Raw genomic sequence first — 21,897 nt, 5'->3', positions numbered from 1 at the left:
CCTGGTTCTATTTAGGCCCTCAAAGGATTGGGTGGTGCCTACCCACATTGGGAGGGCAGTCTACTGAGTCCACTCATGCTATTGCTAATCTCATTTCCAAAAAATTCAGAACTTAGAGCAATAGGATTTGATTATATGATATTAAAAATAAAGATCATGAGATTTAAGGCCTGTTGGCCCCCCTACTAACTGTGGATATTAGGACTTATATACATACACTTACATGCGGAGATCCTGATGATAAAACTAATATATGCTTGTGGTAGAAATTTAGAAAGTATAGAAAAAGATAAAGAAAATAAGGGGGCATTACCACCAAAATTGTAGTACCCACAGTTTTGGATATCTTAAACTTTGGCTGCCCCAGATACATACATATAAACACACACAGACACACACCTGAGAAACAGTGTAAAGTCTCAATAAGGAAATACATAATAAACAATGATGTATCAATATGAAGTTTTGAAAAGTAATATATTCTTGTGGCTCAAAATTCAAAAGGCATAGTTATTATTTAGTAAAAAATGCTCTTGTATTGCCCTTGTGACTCTGCCATCAGTTTTCCTCCTTGGATACAACCAAGGTAGTGGTTTTTTGTTGTTGTTGTTGTTGTTGTTTTTTAAGGTTTTATTTATTTATTCATGAGAGACAGAGAGAGGCAGAGAAGCAGGCTCCATGCAGGGAGCCTGACGTGGGACTCGATCCTGGGTCTCCAGAATCATACCCTGGGCTGAAGGCGGTGCTAAACCGCTGAGCCACCTGGGCTGCCCCAAGGTAGTGCTTTAAAAAACAAAACAAAACAAAACAAAACAAAACAAAACAAAACAAAACAAAAAACAACTATTTCGGAGAAATTTATGCACATAGAAATACCTTTAGTATACATGTACACACGGTATAATATGTATGTATATGTTATTATGTACCTTGTCCTCTCCCCCTTTTTTTAGTTTTAATTTTATCGAAATAATATATCCATATGAAAGAGAGCTCTAAGATTTATTTACTTATTTTGGTTTGAAAGAAACCACTTTCATTTCTTAGCTGATTAATTTTATATTCTTTGTCTCTAAAATAATTGCTTTAATGTCAGTTTTAGTGTTCTAGTGCAGATAATCAGATTCTCTTTAAGTACATGTTGATAGTAATATAGTTCTGTCATAATTTGGATTAGATCAGTGTTCATTGTTTATGTAATTATGACTTATATAAATGCTATTCACAACATGATTACTTTTCCTTTTCTGTACTACCATTTTTCCTCCTATAACTAATATTTGACTTACTAAATTTGCTTGTTTTTCTGTTCAATGACAAACTGTCTACCATTTATATAAATCTGTACTTAAGATTTTCAAAGACTTATCATCAGATGTGCTGTCAATTTCATCTTCTAAAAGAAGGTTCTTCTGGAGTTTCCGGTAACCTCCAACCTCCAGGTTGTTCCCTGTTTTCTGTGTCATGCTAGGATTTCTATTTCTAGACACCCTGGAGATTCCCTTTCCCTCTGTCATCTCAATACCATATTGTTGTAATTATTATGGTTTTATAGACATCTAGTTCCTTCACATTAAAATCTTCTTGACTGTTCTTACTGCTTATATAAATTTTAGAATCAGCCTACCTACTTAAAAATCTTGTGTCTTCAATATGCAGTTGTCAAATATTCTGTATATGTTAGCTTGAATTGTATAATTTGAGTTTTCCATGTTGAAGCGTTGTCAAATATTAGTAATTTCAAACAGTTAATAGAACATTTCTTGCTAAGTTTATATTTTACTGTTTTATTGTTTCTTTTGCAAATGGGAACTTTTATGTTTCATCTTGTAACTGGTGGCGATGGTGATGGTTTGAGCAGAGTTGACTTGATTCTTTATACCTACAAATATAAATTGTATATCCAGAACTTCTTTTAATAGGTGGTTCTTTTTAATTTTTCATCTATAATTATCACACCTATAATTATTTCACCTTTAATTTTTCACACTTAATGATATCTTACTCTTTTTTTCCATTTTTATACCTTTTATCAAATTATGTAATACTAGCAATAATTCTTGTCTTGTTTCAGATTTATATAGGGTTATTTTTAGGTTTCTTCACTAACTTTGGTACTGACTTTTAGGATTGTGTATTATGCATATATGTCTCCATGGTAAACATCTGCTTATTCCTATTTTAAGAAAATCTTTTTTTAAATTTATTTTTTATTGGTGTTCAATTTACCAACATACAGAATAACCCCTAGTGCCTGTCACCCATTCACTTCCACCCCCTGCTCTCCTCCCCTTCTACCACCCCTAGTTTGTTTCCCAGAGTTAGCAGTCTTTACGTTCTGTCTCCCTTTCTGATATTTCCCACACATTTCTTCTCCCTTCCCTTATATTCCCTTTCACTATTATTTATATTCCCCAAATGAATGAGAACATATAATGTTTGTCCTTCTCTGATTGACTTACTTCACTCAGCATAATACCCTCCAGTATTTTAAGAAAATCTTGATGGATGTGTAAGTTTATCAGATGTCTTTCAGTGACTGTGGAGATAATCATAAGATATTTTTACATGGTAGACTAAATAAATAGATTTTATTATATTTAACCACTTTTGAATATCAGAATTAAACTCTGCTTGATCATAACAGTAGTATATTATTTCTTTGGTATGTTCCTAGGGACTTTCTTTTTTATTGTTTTATTCATGTCTGGTATCATAAGTTGTATTAATGTGTAGTATTCATTTGTGTGTGCTGTTTCTCTTAATTTTGGACATCAGTGCTATGTTCCCTATATGAAAATTACTTGGAAGCTTTACCTACTGTGCTTTGAAATAGTTTAGGCAGCTTTAGAGTTATTTGTTTGTATGTATGTATGTATGTATTTTTTTAAGATTTTATTTATTCATGAGAGACACAGAGAGAGAGAGAGACAGAGACAGAGACAGAGACACAGGCTGAGGGAGAAGCAGGCTCCTCACAAGGAGCCTGATGCAGAACTCGATCCTGGATCCCGGATCCCGGGATCACACCCTGGGCCAAAGGCAGATGCTCAACCACTGAGCCACCCAGGTGTCCCTGTTCTTAAGTATTTAGTAAAATTTAGAATATTATTGGCATCTAGTACTTTCTGAGGAGATTAAGTCTTTGAAAACTTTTTCTTCTGTGAGAATTATCAGATACTTCTTTTTTTTTTTTTTTTTTAATTTTTTTTATTTATTTATGATAGTCACAGAGAGAGAGAGAGGCAGAGACACAGGCAGAGGGAGAAGCAGGCTCCATGCACCGGGAGCCCGACGTGGGATTCGAATCCCGGGTCTCCAGGATCATGCCCTGGGCCAAAGGCAGGCGCCAAACCGCTGCGCCACCCAGGGATCCCTTATCAGATACTTCTTTTGTGAAGTCTTTATTGTTTTACCTTCATGAAATTCATAATGCCTTACTTGGAATACTGATAACACAGTTTATGTTTTTTTTTTAGGGCATTAAATAAAAACACTTGTCTTATATACATTTGTCTCCATTATATTGTTAAGTTCTTGAGAACTTAGGGTAGGAGCCATCTATTTGTTTATTGCCTCAAATTCTAGCCCGTAGTAGGGGATATATTGGCTTAACAACTTTTTCCTTCTTTCTTTCTTTTGGTGATGGTAAATGTTTTACAGGCTTCCCAGTTGGCATGTGTGTTGTAAAGAGAGTTCTTCAGCTTCATCATACTACTCTCAAGATGACAATTGTGCACTAGAAAATGAAGATGTACAATTCCAGAAAAAGGTACCTTAAATAAAGTTGACAGTGTAATTTGTGTGTCAGCTTTTTGAGACTTCCTCAAAATGTTTGGAATAAAAGTAATTTCAAAAATTTTGGAATAAAAGTAATTTCAAAAATACAGGATATAATTTTTGGTGATTTGTAATTCTTGCTGTAATAAGAATTACTCAGATAATTCTGAAAGTAAGCTATCCCTGAGATATTTATATGTTTATTTGTGTTGCTTATGTTTGGAATGTTATAACATCTTTAGTCCTAGAATAGGGAGAAAAATAGTACCTATTCAGAGAACTGAAAACCAGTGGCTCACTTTTTAATACTCTAAATACTTAAAAGGTTTCAAAAGAAACCCCAGCCTTATAAGTGAAAATTTAGATATGAGGATTATATGGAGACTCTGCAATCACTGGCTATGTAGTTTTTTAATATAATTGGGGGAATTTTAATAAAGTATAATTGGGGGAATGAATAGACAAAGTCCAAAAAGCCAGACCAGATGGTCTTTTTTTTTTTTTTTATCAGATGGTCTTTAAATCACTTATTATTTTATTATTTTAAATGATAAAAGGTGGGGGGCCTGGGTGACTCAGTCAGTAGAGCATATGACTCTTGATCTCAGGGTTGTGAGTTCAAGCACCACATTAGTTATGGAGCCTATTTATTTATTTATTTATTTATTTATTATTTATTTTTTGGAGCCTATTTAAATAAATAAATAAATAAAATGAATGATAGATAAAAGGTGAGTATTGACTAGATTTGGCTTCTCCCTATCAATATATGTATTTAAAGTACAATTGACCCTTGAATGACATGAGTTTGAACTGTGTGGTTATATTAATATGCAGATTTTTTATAATACAGTACTGTAAATGTATTTTCTCTTATGATTTTCTTAACACTTTATTTTCTCTAGCTTACTTCAGTATAAGAATATGGTTTATAATATATGGAACATACAAAATCTGTGTTGACTGCTTATTATTGGTACATTTTCTGGTTAACAATAGGCTATGAGTAGTTAAGTTCTGGGGGAGTTAAAAAGTACATGGAAATTTTTGACTGTGCTAGGGCTTGGAGCCCCTAACCCGTGCATTGTTCAAGGATCAACTGTATAGAAGTAATTTATACTAACTATAGAATATTCATATTTATAGCCTATTCCCCTTCTGAAAGGAACCACAATTTACTGTTTCTTGTGAAAACCTTGAGACTGGTTTTTTGTGGATATCTATATATGGCACACAAATTAATATTTTTATTTTCCGTAAAATGTCATATTGTAAATATTCTACATTTTGACTTTCCCTTCTGCCCTGATAGTATCTCATGGACACTTTTTCATGTTGCTGTATTCTTGTTATGGCTACATTTTTATTCCGTCATAAGTTATGACATATTTCTTTATTAAAAGACTGAATTGTAAAACAAAAAAAAAGACTGAATTGTTTCTCAGCTTGTGTGTGCACGCATGTGTGTGAACATAAGTTTATAATTACATGCTTTGAGGGGGTGGCATGATATTTAGTGTGGATGATTCAAATTTTGGGGTTATGTTTGATTTCTGGGATAGAGCATTTAAAAATTTTAAGACTGTTGCTGAATATCTCTTTAAAGAGAGTATAATTTTATACTTTTAACTTTTACCCACAGTCTAAGACTTTGATCTAATCTCTCATGAGAAATTTGAAAACAAATTTTGTGAGAATGAATGTAAGCAAAGCATTCGGGGGGGGAACATACTCTTACAGAAATATTTAGGTCTGATAAATGATTTAAAGGCTTTGATAAGCAAAGAATGAACCTTGCTTTTATGAAATTATATCCTAGAAGATACATTTAAATGGGAAGGTATCTGAAATCCTAACTTGAAAGTAAATGTCAAAAGAGAGATGACGCAAGTATTAAATACATATTGGATGATGTACATTCATTTTTTAGATATTTTCCAAAGTCTTACTGTTTGCCTACCACGTGGTGCTGTGTGGTAGGACTAAAGTGCTTATCAAGAAATCAAATGAAGGTCTTGAACTCATTTAGTGTACATTTTAAGTGTGATGGCAAGGAATGGAATGCAGGAAGATGAACAATAAGCATGTAAACAAATAAAAGTAATTAGAGTCAGACTTGTACAAAACAGTGTTTTGGTTGTAAAATATATAATATTGCTTTATATTATATATATAACTGTTTTGTGAAATAGTTTTATCAGTTACCCTTTCATCTTGTTGCAATATAGGATGAAAGAGAGGGACCTATCCATGCTGAATTATCGGAAAAAGTGGGTTCAAATTTACCTATTCCTCCAGAAGAACATAAATTAAAAGATGACTACGATGTGGATGTACAAGTAAGCTATGTTGCTTTAATGTTTAATAATACATCTTTTAAAACTACTCACCATATTGCATATTGTTACTTTTTTTTTCAAACTTTCATGCAATTGGCTTTAATACTATTTACATCTAAGAGTACTGATTTTGAGAAATAGAAAAATTGCAGATTTAATAATGTGACCATTTTCTTTGTAGTAAAAGTTTGGGTGTAAGTTCTCATTTCTTTGTAGGTTCCATTTTGGCTCACTATAATGTATTTTATCTCCAGATTATTAGATGTCGGGAAATTTTTTTCTAACTTACAACAAAAGAAAGTATTTGTATATAAAATCGAGTATTTTGATACCAAACTTTTGTCACTGATTGTGGAATATGAATTAGTAATAGGTTAAAATGTATTTTATGTGTTTCTTATATTATATCCTGAATATTTTCCATTTTGTACATCAAATTTTATGAAAATTATTAAAAACTAGAATGCTGAAGCATCTGGAACCCATTTAATGTCAGGAATAGCTGAAGAACTAGGGATATTTTATCTGGAAGAAGAAAAACTAAGGAAAAACTAAGTATCTCAAATATTAACAAAAACAAACCAACTCAAAATGGGGGAGAATTCTTTTTTGAAAATACAGTTACAGCTATTTTATGACTTGATTTCGCTATCTAAGTACAAATAGTGAATTTCATTTTATTGGATCCTGGAAGATGTTTGTTAGATGTGTGTACATAAGAGTACGAAAAAGTTCTCTGTAGCCCTTCCAGTTATACGACTATCCTGAACAGTCCTACCATTGTTCATTCTCCAGAACTTTTATCATGGTATACTCTTCCTCAAATACTTTGAAGTGCTTATTGCATCTTAATAGATCTGTGCTGTTCAGTATAGTAGCCACTAGCTACATGGGGCTATTGAGTACTGGAAATGCAGCTAGTCCAAATTGAGACTTGCTGCAAGTATTAAATACATATTGGATTTTGGAGATTGAGTTAAAAAAATGTAAAATATCTCATTGATTTTTTTTATATTAAATACATATTAAAATGATAATATAATATTTGATAATGTAATACTCCTTTTTTCAAGGCCTCCACCATAAACTGTAAACTGTTTATATTCCTTTGTGAATTTTTCATTTCAGTGTAAATATTTCCCCAGATGATTGCATTTTATATTCCTCTGAACTCTATACCTTGTGTTTTCTTTCTGCTTCCATACTGAGTCCTTTTTGCTTCAGAGAACCAATTATTCTAGTCCATAATAGTCCATAGTTTGTCTTTTCCTTGAACTGAGCATGAATACCTCTCACTTGATAGTTAATAAGCATTGAATGTCTGCTATGTGCCAGGGAGCATGAAGATCAAGAGAACATAGTTCTTACTCAAGACATTTACAGTATACTTGAAAAAGGGAAGGAGACCTTAAATAAGATAATTAAGTTGTTATAGATGCTGTCTTAAGTCTATATACAGAGAAAGTAGAGGCATAGAGAAAGAGGAATGGCTAATTCTCTGTAGTGTTGGTTGTGGTGGTGAATATGCTGATAGAGGTTTCAAATATGAGTGGTATTAGGTAGATTTCAGATTGTGGTTTGGAGGGTAGAAAGGTCCAGAGCATCCAGGAGTGACGGAGCAGTGAAAATCATGGATTGCATTGTAATATTACTTGTACATGCCCTGTGCTGTTATTTATTTGTGGACATTATCTTCTAAACTGCTCTGAGGCAAGAAGTATGTGTTGTACTGTTTTGTATATTTATTTTTATTTTTTATTTTTTTTGTTTTTTTTTTGTTTTGTTTTTTTGTTTTGTATATTTAAATATGATTTCTGTGTTGCTACTAGCATTAATAGTAGTAAGAGGGAAATATATGTAGGTCTTGATAGAAAATAGGAAAGAAGAAAGACAAGCTCCTTTGTCCTGGTTTGTGAAATGCCATGAAAAATGTCTAGAGCTTTTATTTTAATATGAAGTATATTTCTTGGGGGGTAAATGTTAGAAGATAGGATTTTTATAAAAGTACATTCTTGATACTGTCACTTTTGAATGTACTTTTATAAAATCCTATATAGCAAAAGAATACAACTGACTTTTTTTTTTTTTAACAGAATACTGAGTCAAAATTAAGTCCATCTGTGATTGAGACACTCCCTACAGTTGATCTACAAGAAGATTCTTCCAGTATAGTTGTGGGAAGTGAAAACATTGAAAATATTTCCAGCTCATCTACCTCAGAGATTACTCCAATCTCAAAGCTTGAGTAAGTCATTACAAAGAAAAAAAAAAAGGAATCCCATTAGGTAATGATAGAAAAAGGTCTTTTTAAAGATAAGGCAGCTTGAGACTCAGATTTGAAGTTTAGGCCATATAGCAGACTTAAGTTACGATGCCTGTGTTTTTATTCTGCATCCAAACTCTGAGTTGATTAGATCTCAGCCATGAAATCTCTACATCACATAAACTGAGGTTCTGCTTGTTTAAGTAAATACTTATTTGAGTAATCTTCTCTATAATTATCAAAGATTCAAATGTCGGTATTCATTTCCATCAAGTATTACTGCAGCATTCCATTCATAGTTGTGTCTTTTTGTGAATAGATATGTTTTTCAAACTTGATAATATTCAGGATATGTAGGTGTAAGATTTCCTTAATTTAGAAAAATCTATTATGTCTTTCCTAGTCTATTAAATCTCTCCTGATCCTTAAAGCAACACTACAAAGAACAAAATTCCCTTCTCATACTACATTAAGTATTTCTCTTACTAAGTATTTCGTGTGTGTGTGTGTGTGTGTGTACACACACATATATACATATATACATATATATTCATGGATAGGACAATATCTGGCACATAGTAATAATATATCTGTCAATAAATATTATCATCACTACTTTTTTTTGGGGGGGGGGACATAAGCACTTTTTAAATACTCTCTTTAAGAACAGAAGGGACTGGGGTGAAGGAGTGGTACTTAGAGATGTTAGAGTTGCCATTTAGGTATTTATCCTAGATAAGGAACAAAGAAACAGGAGACATGCTTAGAAATAACAATAGTATTTCAAATTTTTTAAATATTTATTCCAGAAAGAATTTAAGGCTAGATATTACATATCTGAACAGTACATATTATTTTCCCATTATATTGAACATGACTACTTAGCAAATTGGAAGTGAGTAGGGGAAAATATTAGGGTATATATAAAACAAAATTCTGAAAGTGCCTTGAGAACTTTAGTGAAATGTTTTGAGATAATAGATGATTTTTTGATACTATAGGCAGCAACTCTAATACTGGTAGAATATACTAACAGGAAGGAAACATTAGAGAAGATGCAGTTAAAAAAGTAATTTTATGGACGCATGAGTGTCTTAGTCGCCTAAGCATTTAACTCTTGATTTCAGCTCAAATCATGATCTCAGGGTTGTGAGATCGAGCCCCAAGTTGGGCTCCATATAGTGTGGAGACTGCTTAAGATTTTCTTTCTCCCTCTCCCCCTCCTGTCCCTCCTTGTATGCGCTAGTGTGCTTTCTGACCCCACCTCCCAATAAATACATACATACATACATAAATTTGAAAACTTATTTTTTATGAGACCAAATACTAAACTCTGATATTTTGCTTTAAAATTTGGTAATTACCTATTTAATGGCCAAGGACATTAACAGATCAAGAATCAGGAGTTGACCTTATATGATTTAAAATAGTGAATTCTTGAAAACAGCCTGCAGAACTACAAAGCATTTTTCGGTGGCTTAGATTATTTTTTGAAAATCGCTAATAAAATTTTTAACTTATGCCACATTATTTTCATTGAATTGCCAGATTGTCTTTTTTGTTTCTATTTTTAGTGAAATAGAAAAATCTGGTACTATTCCTATAGCCAAACCAAGTGAAACTGAGCAATCTGAAACCGATTGTGATGTTGGTGACACCCTTGAAACAAATGCTCCAGTTGACCAGCCTTCCTTTGTTAGTCCACCTGAAAGGTGGGTGTGAAATGTTGTTTGCCCTTTATATAATTCTGTAATGATAGCAGTGTCATGTTTGAATGGTGCACGTGTAATTCCACTTTGTGATTGAGAGAAAGCTAATCCCTTTGTGCTCTTTTCTTGGTTTATTTTATACATGAGAATTGTAACAGTTTAGGTTAGATTACATAAACTTGTTATTCAGCTAATTCTTTTAATACGTCTTTTTGGTTTCTAATAGCCTTGTTGGCCAGCATATAGAAAATGTGTCATCTTCACATGGCAAAGGAAAAATAACAAAATCAGAATTTGAATCAAAAGTTTCAGCAAGTGATCAGAAAAATGGTGATTCAAAATCTGCATTGAATACTTCAGATAATTTAAAAAATGAGGTAGGTATATGACTTGGACTATTTCTTACTTTATATTATGCATTTTTATTATTAGCTTATGTTGCAGTTTGCTAACCATATTTGCCATAAAAATCAGTGATTAAGTAGTTAATGAGGAATATGGAACTGAGGCTAGCTGTGTTCCTTGAGGGCAAGTGGTTACTTTTTGGGTACTGTTGCCAGTGTATTGTTTATACATAAAGTTGTTCCAAGTATGAGCTTTGTATATAATTAAGTGGTTTTCTGCTGCCATCAACTGTTTGATACCAGATACATAATGTCTTTAAGCAGTTTCTCAGAGAGCTGTATAGAAGAAGCTATTATTATTGAATTCAGGTATCTTCAGGCTGAACATAAGTTTAACTCCATAAACAATGTTAAATTTAGGCTCTTCAAACAGAATTATTTTAAAGAGATATTTTACCTTTTGTTTGTTATTTGTGCACAGACTACAAACTAGATCAGCTTATATTGAAGAGTGTGCCGTTTACAATTATACTATCCTCAATTATACTTTCCAAAGAAAGTTTTACTTTCTTTTCTCCTTTCGAGTTCTGCTTTGACTTCGTATAGAGGCCAATGCAGAATTTCCTAAAGAAATGTTGGTGGAGAAGTCTGGGCTCCCTTCAGGTAAGAAGTAACGGTGTAACAGAGATGAAGTCCACTCCATGAACTTAAAACATGTGGAATCAAAGAGTAATTTAAAGTACTGAGTACTATAGACATTTGTTCCCTTTTAATTTGGATCTTCTGTTCTCTACCTTCCCTTTCATATATTTTCAGTGAATATGTACTCACAACTAACTAAACTTCATTCTGGAGACTTTAATATCACTGTACCAGCTATTTTTATGATGCTTCTTAAAATTACAGGAGCAACATTTTGTAGTCCGCCATCTTGAAGGAAGTAATTTTCTTAATGAAACCAAATCAGACATATATTATAGTTCAGTTGTCCACAGCCATAAATAAAATTAGGCAAACATTACAAAAATACCTTCTTTGGAGCTATTTAAGTATCAGATGTGAAATTCAAGCATGGCAGCCAGTTTTGTCCTAGTTTTTCTTTCTCCTTAACCATTAGCGGACTGAAACTAGTCTTCATAACCTAGGATGTAAAGATGGATGATGAGTCTATGCTAATAGGCAAAAATGGTGTAATTTTTAACTGTATTAATTAGATCCTAAATAAATTAATATCCTGGAAAAATTATCAGATAATGAGCACATAATGAAATATCTGGTAGTTTTATGTATTGTCCAGTTCAGGATAATTGTTTCCAGTTAAGTTTGTGTGACTGGAGAGTTTTTTTTCTCATGCAGGTAGATCTTTGTGTTATCCTTGTTATCTCAAGAATCTGTAAGACAGTCTTTGCCATACTTAGTTAGAAACAGTGCTTTACCAAGTATTTTTATTGTATTGTTTAGTTTTCTTATTTGTTGCTAAGAGGTGATAGTGATTTATTTGCCTGGGCCTCAAAGAGCATAAGTATGTTCCTCTACTTTTGTATTTCTTTTAGTATTGGGCTTTATTCTTAAGTACTCAGGTTAATTTTTATAAATATGTTTTTTTCTTATTTTCCCATTATGTTCAGACTAGGTTTTTATTTAACTTTTAAAGTAATGGTTTGCTAGGTCTTTACATTCTGCTATGTATTTTTTTTTATAGCCATATACTTCATTTAGTCTGTTAGCCTGTTCTGCAAAACACTCCAAGATGGAGGTTGTATGGGAGCCAGTTTTCTGTCTTTCTAGAGAAAGATTATGGGTTTTTGTGTTTGTGTAATTCTAATAAACTAGTATATTAGTGTAATTCTAATATTCTAGTATCAGTCCTTAAAAGTATACTTTAATATAGCAAATATTAGTTGTTGTTTTTTTTTTTAGATTTTATTTATTTATTTATTCATGAGAGACACAGAGAGAGAGAGGCAGAGACGCTGGCAGAGGGAGAAGCAGACTCCATGCAGGTAGCCTGACGCGGGACTCGATCCCGGGTCTCCAGGATCACACCCTGGGCTGAAGGTGGCGCTAAACCGCTGAGTCACCTGGGCTGCCCAAATATTAGTATTCTTAAAAGTGTGCCCTACAAAAATAGCATATGTACACTATATGAGATTTGTGCTATTTACCAGAGTAAGTCATCTAAATAGATGTATACTTCTCAAGGAAATTTTAATAAATGTTATGCATTGCTTTAGGAATACAGAAATAAGCAATGGAATTAACATACTTGCATACAGTATTCAGATTATGGGGAAAAAATTACAAATTAAATTGTGTGCCTTTCCCCAGTTATATTTCTTCTCTCCTCTTCAGATAGAACACCTATGTCAAATTCAGCGTGTATATGTATGTGTGTAAGAATGTGTTTTTAAACTTTTCCCAAAACTACATTATTATAAACAATACATACTATTATTTGGTATATTTGGACATAATATAAAATGATGTCATTCTTAAGTATCATTTTCCATACCATTGTTTTGAGATTTGTCTGTTCATTATTTATACTGTTATATTTCACTACCATAATTTGCCTGTTCTTCAATTAGTAGATATTTAGGTTGTTTCTGATTTTTTGATATTACAAACAGTGCTGTAATAATCATTTTCATACGTACTTTCTTAGACACATGTGCATGTTTTCACTCATATTTATACATAAGAGTGGAATTGGGTCACAGGGTATGCACGTTTACTTTTATTGCTAAATTGTTTTTAAGTTTATTTATTTAAGTACTCTCTGTACCCAGTGTGGGGCTAAAACTCAGGACCCCAAGATTGGGAGTTGCATGTTCTTCTGAATTAGCCTGCCAGGTACCCCTAATATTACTAAATTTTGAACTCCATTCAGCAGTCTGAGAGATGTTCCCATGGTTCAACAGACATGCCACACTTGAGGGTACATCAGATTGGTATAATTAATTTAGCATGTCTGGTGTTCATTTGCATTCCCTGGTTGTTACTGAGATTGAGCATTTTGCATTTTCTCTTTGCTGAATTTATTGTTCCTTTTCTCCATTATTGATTTGTAGGTAGTCTTTGTAGTTTTAGTAATCCTTTATTAAAGGTTGCATATATTGCAAATACTTCTTTCAGCTTGTGGCTGTTGTACCATGTATTTTATGGTCTTTCAATACATTTAAATTTTAAAATTTTAATCCAGTGAAATGTGTCAGTCTTTTTTTTTAAACTATTATTTCTTCATGTTGTTAAATCCCTTTATATATGAAGATTTTTCTCTACTTTCTTTAAAAAGCTTTTTCTTTAGACTCTTTATGTTTTTAAATCTACCTTAAATTTTTATGTGAATGGTCATCTAAAATTAGCTTTCTTTAAGCATATATTATATATAAACATATATTATTTTAGCTTAGATTTTAAGATGGATGCATTACAACTATAGTATTTATTAACTTATGTAAGGAATTGTTGTTTATGATACAGAGTTTTTTTTTTTTTTTTTTTTTTTTTTTTTTTTTACAACCTATGCTTATATTGCTAACGTGAAGGAATACATCCTATGGTGCTTGTGATGCTTAGGTAGATTTCCACAAGAATACATCTTGTGATGCTTAGGTAGAAGATTTTCAATTATTTCAAGGGAAACTCGCCTTTTAAGCAAACCAAAACTTTTTACATTTCATTATTCTGAGATATTTTCTGTCAACTATAAAATTTGACTTTAATTTTACAGGAACATTTGTATGTACTTTTACAATTTATTAATCTGTTTTCTCTGTATTCTTTTGTATTTCTTTCAGAGTTCTGATTACACAAAACCAGGGGAAATTGACCACACATCTGTAACAAGTCCCAAAGACCCAGAAGATATACCAACATTTGATGAATGGAAGAAGAAAGTTATGGAAGTAGAAAAAGAAAAAAGTATGGAAGCATTGTAATTCTTTGTTAAATTTATTTTACTTTTTTAGGGACTGGTTTAAATATTCATTTCTCTCCATAGTTGGTAAAATAAAATAAAACTTTTGAAAACTTTTTAAAGGTGAAAGTTACTAAGATGTGTAATTACCAACATACATGATTTACCTGTATATAACTACATAGTTTTAATCTTAATTAAAATCCATTCTTGTAAATTGAACTCCAATTAAAAAAAAAAAGAAAAAAATTAAAACAAAAACCAAACAAAAAAATAAAATCCATTCTTGTAAACTGTTAAATGAGGAAAAATGAGACAAAGTAGACAGAACAGTAATCTTCATTTCAATTTATAAGAGGAAAATTGCATGGAAACTTTGTTGTTTTTGTTTTTGGTGGGGGCTTGTCTGGGATATGAATGAAACTTTTGAGTCATGAAACTTTAAACTATAAACAGAGTTGGACAAAGGTATTGCCCTTTGTTTTTGAAAGAAAATCTCAGTTAAAAATTCTTAATGTTATAGAAAGATAGCATCTATCCTTAATAAAATATGTATGCACAATATTTTGATTGTCATGATAAGCTTCATTTTGAGACTCGTATTATTTAGACATAACTCAAGTATTGTGGATTTTTGGAGTTAATTTGGTTTGGGGGGTATTTTAAAGCCAAGAGGTAAAGCATTTTGAATTTTTTAATGGGTTTTTAAAATGTTCTCTTAAGTATTAAAACCTGTTCTTCACTACACGTCAGCTATTGCGTTTGAGATCATTTTTGGGGGTATTTTAAATCATAGTCATCATATATGTACATTTATAATAAGGTTTGTCTGCAGGTCAGTCAATGCATCCATCTTCTAATGGAGGTCTACATGCAACAAAAAAAGTACAGAAAAATCGAAATAATTATGCCTCAGTAGAATGTGGTGCCAAAATTTTGGCCGCTAATCCAGAAGCCAAGGTACTTAACTGTAAAATTCTTCTGTACATGTGGGACACTAGTAACTTTTTTAAATAAAGGCAGCAGTTTGCTGAAAACTATATTTTAACATGAGCTAGCTCTTTTTCTGATTTACTAATATATGTAGGATTATGCTTTTAAAGATATTTTCTTGTATGAATTCTTAGTTATATTGGTTGATACATTGCACCTTTTTTTAGACTTGGTAAAGACTCTTTTTAGAGCAGTTATAGGTTCACAAGAAAATTGAGAGAAAAGTACAGAGATTTCTCTCACATCCCTTACCCCAATATGTGTTTAGCCTCCTCCATTATCTATATACTTCCCACCAGAGTGATACATTTGATTCATTTACATTGACACATTGTCACCTGAAGTCCATAGTCTACCTTAGGGTTCACTCTTATCATATAGTCTATGGGACAAATGTGTAATGACATGTATCTCCCATTATTGTATCATACAGAGTAGTTCTACTGCCCTAAAAATCCTCTGTGCTCCACCTAGTCATCCCTCGCTCCCCTCAACCCCTGGCAACCACCAATCTTTTTACTATCTTCATAATTTTGTCTTTTCCAGAATGTCATGTAGTTGGAGTCATATTGTATGTAGCCTTTTCACATTGGCTTCTTTCATTTAGTAATATGAGTTTAAGTTTTGTCCATGGCTTGATAGCTCATTTCTTTTTAGCGCTGAGTAATATTCTGTTGTCTCAATGTGCCACAGTTTATTTCGTCATTCACTGAAGGGCATTCATCTTGTCTTTTAACTTTTAAAACCTGTTTGAAATTTTAAAAAGAAAATACTAATAGAAAAATCATTTTTCCTTTATAGTAACAGACATTTAATTTTAAACATTTTATTATAAGGCTAACTTTACATTATAGACATAACTGGTAAATTTTAGCCTTTTTATACCTATACCTTCTTCTCAAATGAGCATTTCAGAATCTTGCTATTTTAAGATCTAAAAATATAGAAATCCTAGAAATCTTTAGAGTTGAAGTGTTTTTCCTTAAGTAATTTATTCCCTTCCCCCTTTTTAAAATAGAGCACATCTGCTATTCTTATAGAAAATATGGATCTTTATATGTTGAATCCTTGCAGCACTAAAATTTGGTAAGTAATATAAAATTTAATACAGTGCATTCTATGTATGTACATCCTCTGTTAAGCTTTTATGTTAGGATTAGATTGATTTGTTCATGTAGTCACTTAAAAAGTATTTATGATTGATAGGTGCTTGTATTGTACTTAATTTAGGTCTGGCTTGTACTGTACTTTCTTAGTTTTCCTAGAAGAAGTAATTCCTGAGCTAAATCTTCAAGGATTTGTAGGAAGTCACAAATGAGGGAGACGGAGATATTCAGGAACTGTAAGGATGTGGGGACAGTGCTAAAAGGATTGTATTTCTTATGGGCAGCTATAAGTAGAAGCAACCTGAAGAAATTATTTTAGGATAAGAATAAAGGTATAATTAGAATAATCGTGAAAGAGGAGACAAATTTAGTTTACCAATAGTTTAGTTTACCAGGCCATCCAATGCTGTATTTATCTTAAAATGTTTTGAAGTTTGTTAAAATACTGTGGAGGGCAGTGTTTGTTTTAAGTAAGAAAATGACATGATCTAAAAAAAAAAAAAAAAAAAAAAAAAAAAGAAAATGACATGATCTCATTGGTATTTTAAGAAGGCTCGTCCTCAAAGGATGGCCTACAACAAAATGCAACTGGGATTACGGAAACCAGTTAGGAACCTGCTTTAATTAAGGCATTGGCAGTTTAGATATAGAAGAGAGGGGGGATATAAAAGATATTTATAGCAGATTAAACTGGCAGCTCTTGGTTAGTAATTGGATGTAGAGAGAGTCATCTAGGAAATCTCCCAAGGATTTTGGCTCTTACTTGGGTCTGTGATTCTGCCAATAACTAAGAATATAGGCAAAGGTATAGGTGATATACCAACAATTTTATTAGATTATTTAATTGCTCCAAAGCCGCTGTTCAAAAAAGAATTAAGATAAATCACCACCATCATACTGATTTACTAAAAATATATATATTGAATTTTTTTTTTTTTTTAAATCTGAGGAGAAACTCTTTTAAGATAATGCTTATGTTTTCTGTTCTTGGCTTTCCTTTTGGTACATTTAGGTTCATTTTGAAAATTAATACCACAAATTACTTGAGGGAATTAAGGGATAATTTGAAAGTCTACTTTTCCTTCTGTCATAAATTGGAATTGAGGAAATGATTATCTGAGATTGTAATTAAACTGTTATTTTGAGGTTTGTTTGTTTTTTTTTTATTTGTAGGCACCTCTATAGTCAGTAACAGCTCAAGTTTTTATGCTCCAAATTTTTGTATTTCAAACAGACATGCTGGGATGAAGTTATATGAAGTAGTCATAGCTATGCATTTGTATTTTAACATTTCTACCAAACAGCATGTATTTATGTGTTTACTGCATATTTATTTAGTCTTGGCTCATTTACATAGGTGTTTTCATTGTATAATTGGACTTCAGAGCATGTTTAATTGATTTCACCTGATTTAAGTAGGTTAATCCCCCTAAGGTATATTAAGACCACATAGTCTCACTGTAGCTTTATGTCTTAATATTTGGTAGAGTCATCTTCATCAAAACTTTTTTCACTATTCTTGTTTTTATTTAAATTCAAGTTAACATATAGTGTAGTATCGGTTTTAGGGGTAGACTTTAGTGATTCATCACTTATACATAACACCCAGTGCTAATAACAAGTGCCCTTCTTAATGGCCATCACCCATTTAGTCCATCCCCCCAAACACCTCCCCTCCAGCAATTTTGTTCTCTGTAGTTAAGAGTCTCTTATAGTTTGCCTCCTTCTGTTTTTATCTTATTTTTCCTTCCCTTCCCCTATGTTCATCTGTTTTGTTTCTTAAATTCCACATATAAGTGAAATCATAACGGTATTTGTCTTTCTCTGACTGACTTATTTCATTTAGCATAATATGTTCTAGTTCCATCCGTGTTGTTACAGATGGCAAGATTTCATTCTTTTTGATAGCTGAGTAGTATTCGTGTGTGTGTGTGTGTGTGTGTACACACACACCACATCTTCTTTATCTGTTCATCAGTTGAATAGATACTTGGGTTCTTTCCATAGTTTGGTTCTTGTTGATAATGCTGCTATAAACATCGGGGTGCATATACCTATTTAAATCTATATTTTTGTATCCTATGGGTAATACCAAGTAGTACAATTGTTGGATCATAGGGTAGTTCTATTTTTAACTTTTTTGAGGCACTTCCATATTGTTCTCCGGAGTGGCTGCACCAGTTTGCATTCCCACTAGCAGTGCATGAGGGTTCCCCTTTCTCTCTCTTCACTAACATCTGTTGTTTCCTGTGTTGTTATTTTAGCTTTCCATCAGGTATGAAGTAGTATCTCATTGTGGTTTTGATTTGTATTTCCCTGATGCCGAGTGATGTTGAGCATCTTTTCATGTGTCTGTTAGCCATATCTGTATATCTTCTTTGGAAAAATGTCTATTCATGTCTTCTGCCCATTTCTTAACTGGATAATTTGGTTTTTGGGTGTTGAGTTTGATAAGTTCTTTATAGGTTTTGGATACTAAACTTTTATTGTTACATTGCTTGCAAATATCTTTTCCCATTCCATAGGCTGCCTTTTAGTTTTGTTGATTGTTTCCTTTGCCCTGCAGGAGCTTTTTATCTTGATGAAGTGCCAATAGTTCAGATTTGCTGTTTTTCTTGCTTCTGGTAACATGTTTAGGAAGAAGTTACTATGGCCGAGGTCAAAGAGATTATTGGCTGTGTTTTTCTCTAGGATTTTGATGGTTTCCTATCTCAAATTTAGGTCTTTCATCCATTTGGAATTTATTTTTGTCTATGGTATAAGAAAGTGGCCCAGTTTCATTCTTCTGCATGTCTCTGTCCAGTTTTCCCAGCACCATTTGTTGAAGAGACTGTCTTTTTTTTTTCATTGGATATTCTTTCCTGCTTTGTTGAAGATAAGTTGACCTGATAGTTGTGGGTCCATTTCTGGATTCTCTGTTCTATACTATTGATCTATGTGTCTGTTTTTATGCCAGTACCAACTGCCTTGATAATTACAGCTTTGTAATACAATTTGAAGTGTGGAATTGTGATGCTTCCTGCTTTGCTTTGCTTTTTCTATATTACTTTGGCTATATGGGATCTTTTCTGGTTCTATACAAATTTTAGAATTGTTTGTTGTAGCTCTCTGAAAAATGCTATTATTTTGATAGGAATTGCATTGACTGTGTAGATTACTTTGGGTAGTATAGATATTTTAACAATATATGTTCTTCCAATCCATGAGCATCTAATGTTTTTCCATTTCTTTGTGTCCTCATCAGTTTTCTTCATGAGTGTTCTATAGTTTTCAGAGTACAGATCTTTCACCTCTGGTCACGTTGATTCTTACGTATCTTGTGGGTTTTGGTGCACCAAAATGGGATTGATTCCTTGATTTCTCCTGCTGCTGCTTCATTATTGGTGTATAGAAATTCAACAGATTTCTGTACCTTGATTTTATATCCTGCGACTTTGCTGAATTCATGTATCAGTTTTAGCAATTTTGGGGGTTTAGTCTTTTGGATTTTCTACATGGAATATCATGTCCTCTTTGAAGAGTGAAAGTTTGACTTCTTCCTTGCTGATCTGGATGCCTTTTATTTCTTTTTGTTGTCTGATTGCTTTTTCTAGGACTTCCAGTACTATGTTGAACAACAGAGATGAGAGTAGACATCACTGTCATGTTCCTGACATTAGGGGAAAAGCTCTGTTTTTCCCCATTGAGGAGGATATTAGCTGTGGGATTTTCATATATGGCCTTTATAATGTTGAGGTGTCTATCCATACTTTATTGAGGGTTTTTATCAAGAAAGGGTGCTGTATTTTGTCAAATGCTTTTTCTGCATTTATTGAAAAGATCATATGGCTCTTATCCCTTCTTTTATTAATGTAGTGTATGATGTTGATTAATTTGTGGATATTGAACCACCCCTGCAGCCCAGGAATAAATCCCACTTGATCGTGGTGAATAATTCTTTTAATATACTGTTGGATTTGATTTGCTAGTATCTTGTTGACAATTTTCATCAGGGATATTGGTCTGTAATTCCTGGTTTTAGTGGGATCTCTGTCTGGTTTTGGAGTCAAGATAATGCCATCTTTGTAGAATGAGTTTGGAAGTTTTCCTTCCATTTCTATTTTTTTGGAACAGTTTTAGCAGAATTGGTATTAACTATTCTTTAATGATTGGTAGAATTCCCCTAGGAAACCAGACTGGCCCTAGACTCTTGTTTGTTGGGAGATTTTGATTACTGATTCAATTTCTTTTCTGGTTATGTGTCTGTTCAAGTTTTCTATTTCTTCCTGTTTCAGTTTTTGTAGTTTTACATGTTTCTAGGAATTTATGCATTTCTTCTAGATTGCCCAATTTGTTGTCATGTAATTGCTCATAATATTCTCTTATAATTGTTTGTATTTCAGTGGTGTTGTGATCTTCTCCTCTTTTTAGTGATTTTATTTGGGTTCTTTTTCTTTTTGATAAATTTGGCAAGGGGTTTATCGATTTTGTTAATTCTTTCAAAGAACTAGCTCCTAGTTTTGTTGCTCTGTTCTACTCTCTTTAAATTTCTGTATCCTTTATTTCTGCTCTAATCTTTATTATTTTCCTTCCTCTGCTGGTTTTGAGAACAGTTTTATTTACTGTTCTTTTTCCAGCTCCTTTTGATGTCAGGTTAGATGTGTATTTGAGACTTTTCTTGCCTCTTGTGGAAAGTCTGTATCATATACGTCCCTCTTATGATACAGCCTTTGCTGTATCCCAAAGATTTCATACTGTCGTGTTTTTATTTCCATTTGCTTCCATGTATTTTTAAATTTTTTTCATTAATTTCCAGGTTAACCTGTTCATTTTTTAGTAGTATGCTCTTTAACTTCTATGTATTGGTGGTCTTTCCAAATATTTTCTTGTAGTTGATTTTAAGTTTCATAGCGTATGGTCTGAAAATATGTATGGTATGGTCTCTATCTCTGTGTGTTTACGTATGTGATCTGTTCTGGAGAATGTTCCATATGCACTTGAGAAGAATGTGTATTCTACTGCTTTAGAATGAAATGCACTGAACATATGAAATGCTCTGTGAAGTCATCTGGTCCAGTGTGTCATTAAAAGCCCTTGTTTCCTTATTGATCTTCTGCTTAGATGACCTGTCCATTGCTGCAATTGGGGGTGTTAAACCTCCTGCTAGTATTGTATTATTATCAATGAGTTTAAGTTTGGTATTAATTTATTTATATACGTGGCTGCTCCCAAGTTAGGGACATAAATATTTATATGTGTTAGATCTTCTAGTTGGATAGATGTCTTTATTACGATATAGTATCCTTCTCCATCTCTTATTATAGTCTTTGGTTTAAAATCTAGCTTGTCTGATACAAGTGTGGCTATTCCAGTTTTCTGTTGATGTCCCTCAGCATGATAGATGGTTCTCTACTCCATCACTTCCAATCTGGAGGTGTCTATGGGTCTAAAATAAGTCTCTTGTA

General features: G+C 32.6%; 1 protein-coding gene across 4 annotated transcripts in view; it reads left to right on the top strand.

Moving 5' to 3' along the window:
• Positions 1-21,897, top strand: part of SUCO (SUN domain containing ossification factor) — an 89,117-nt gene that overhangs the window by 25,708 nt on the left and 41,512 nt on the right. For all 4 annotated transcript variants that reach the window (XR_005362073.1, XR_005362072.1, XM_038542506.1 and 1 more), the window contains exons 2-9: positions 3,664-3,772; positions 6,009-6,119; positions 8,213-8,364; positions 9,957-10,094; positions 10,318-10,468; positions 14,236-14,359; positions 15,190-15,314; positions 16,366-16,433. Coding sequence is in view for 2 of the 4 variants with exons in the window: in XM_038542506.1 (XP_038398434.1) it covers positions 3,664-3,772; positions 6,009-6,119; positions 8,213-8,364; positions 9,957-10,094; positions 10,318-10,468; positions 14,236-14,359; positions 15,190-15,314; positions 16,366-16,433 (978 nt within the window). In the remaining 2 variants the exon portion in view is untranslated. The remainder of the gene's footprint in view (positions 1-3,663; positions 3,773-6,008; positions 6,120-8,212; positions 8,365-9,956; positions 10,095-10,317; positions 10,469-14,235; positions 14,360-15,189; positions 15,315-16,365; positions 16,434-21,897) is intronic.

Source organism: Canis lupus, chromosome 7 (assembly GCF_011100685.1).
Source record: "Canis lupus familiaris isolate Mischka breed German Shepherd chromosome 7, alternate assembly UU_Cfam_GSD_1.0, whole genome shotgun sequence".
NCBI classification, from domain to species: Eukaryota; Metazoa; Chordata; class Mammalia; order Carnivora; family Canidae; genus Canis; species Canis lupus.
Note: the sequence above shows the minus strand (reverse complement) of the source record. Positions and strands in the feature narration are given on the sequence as shown.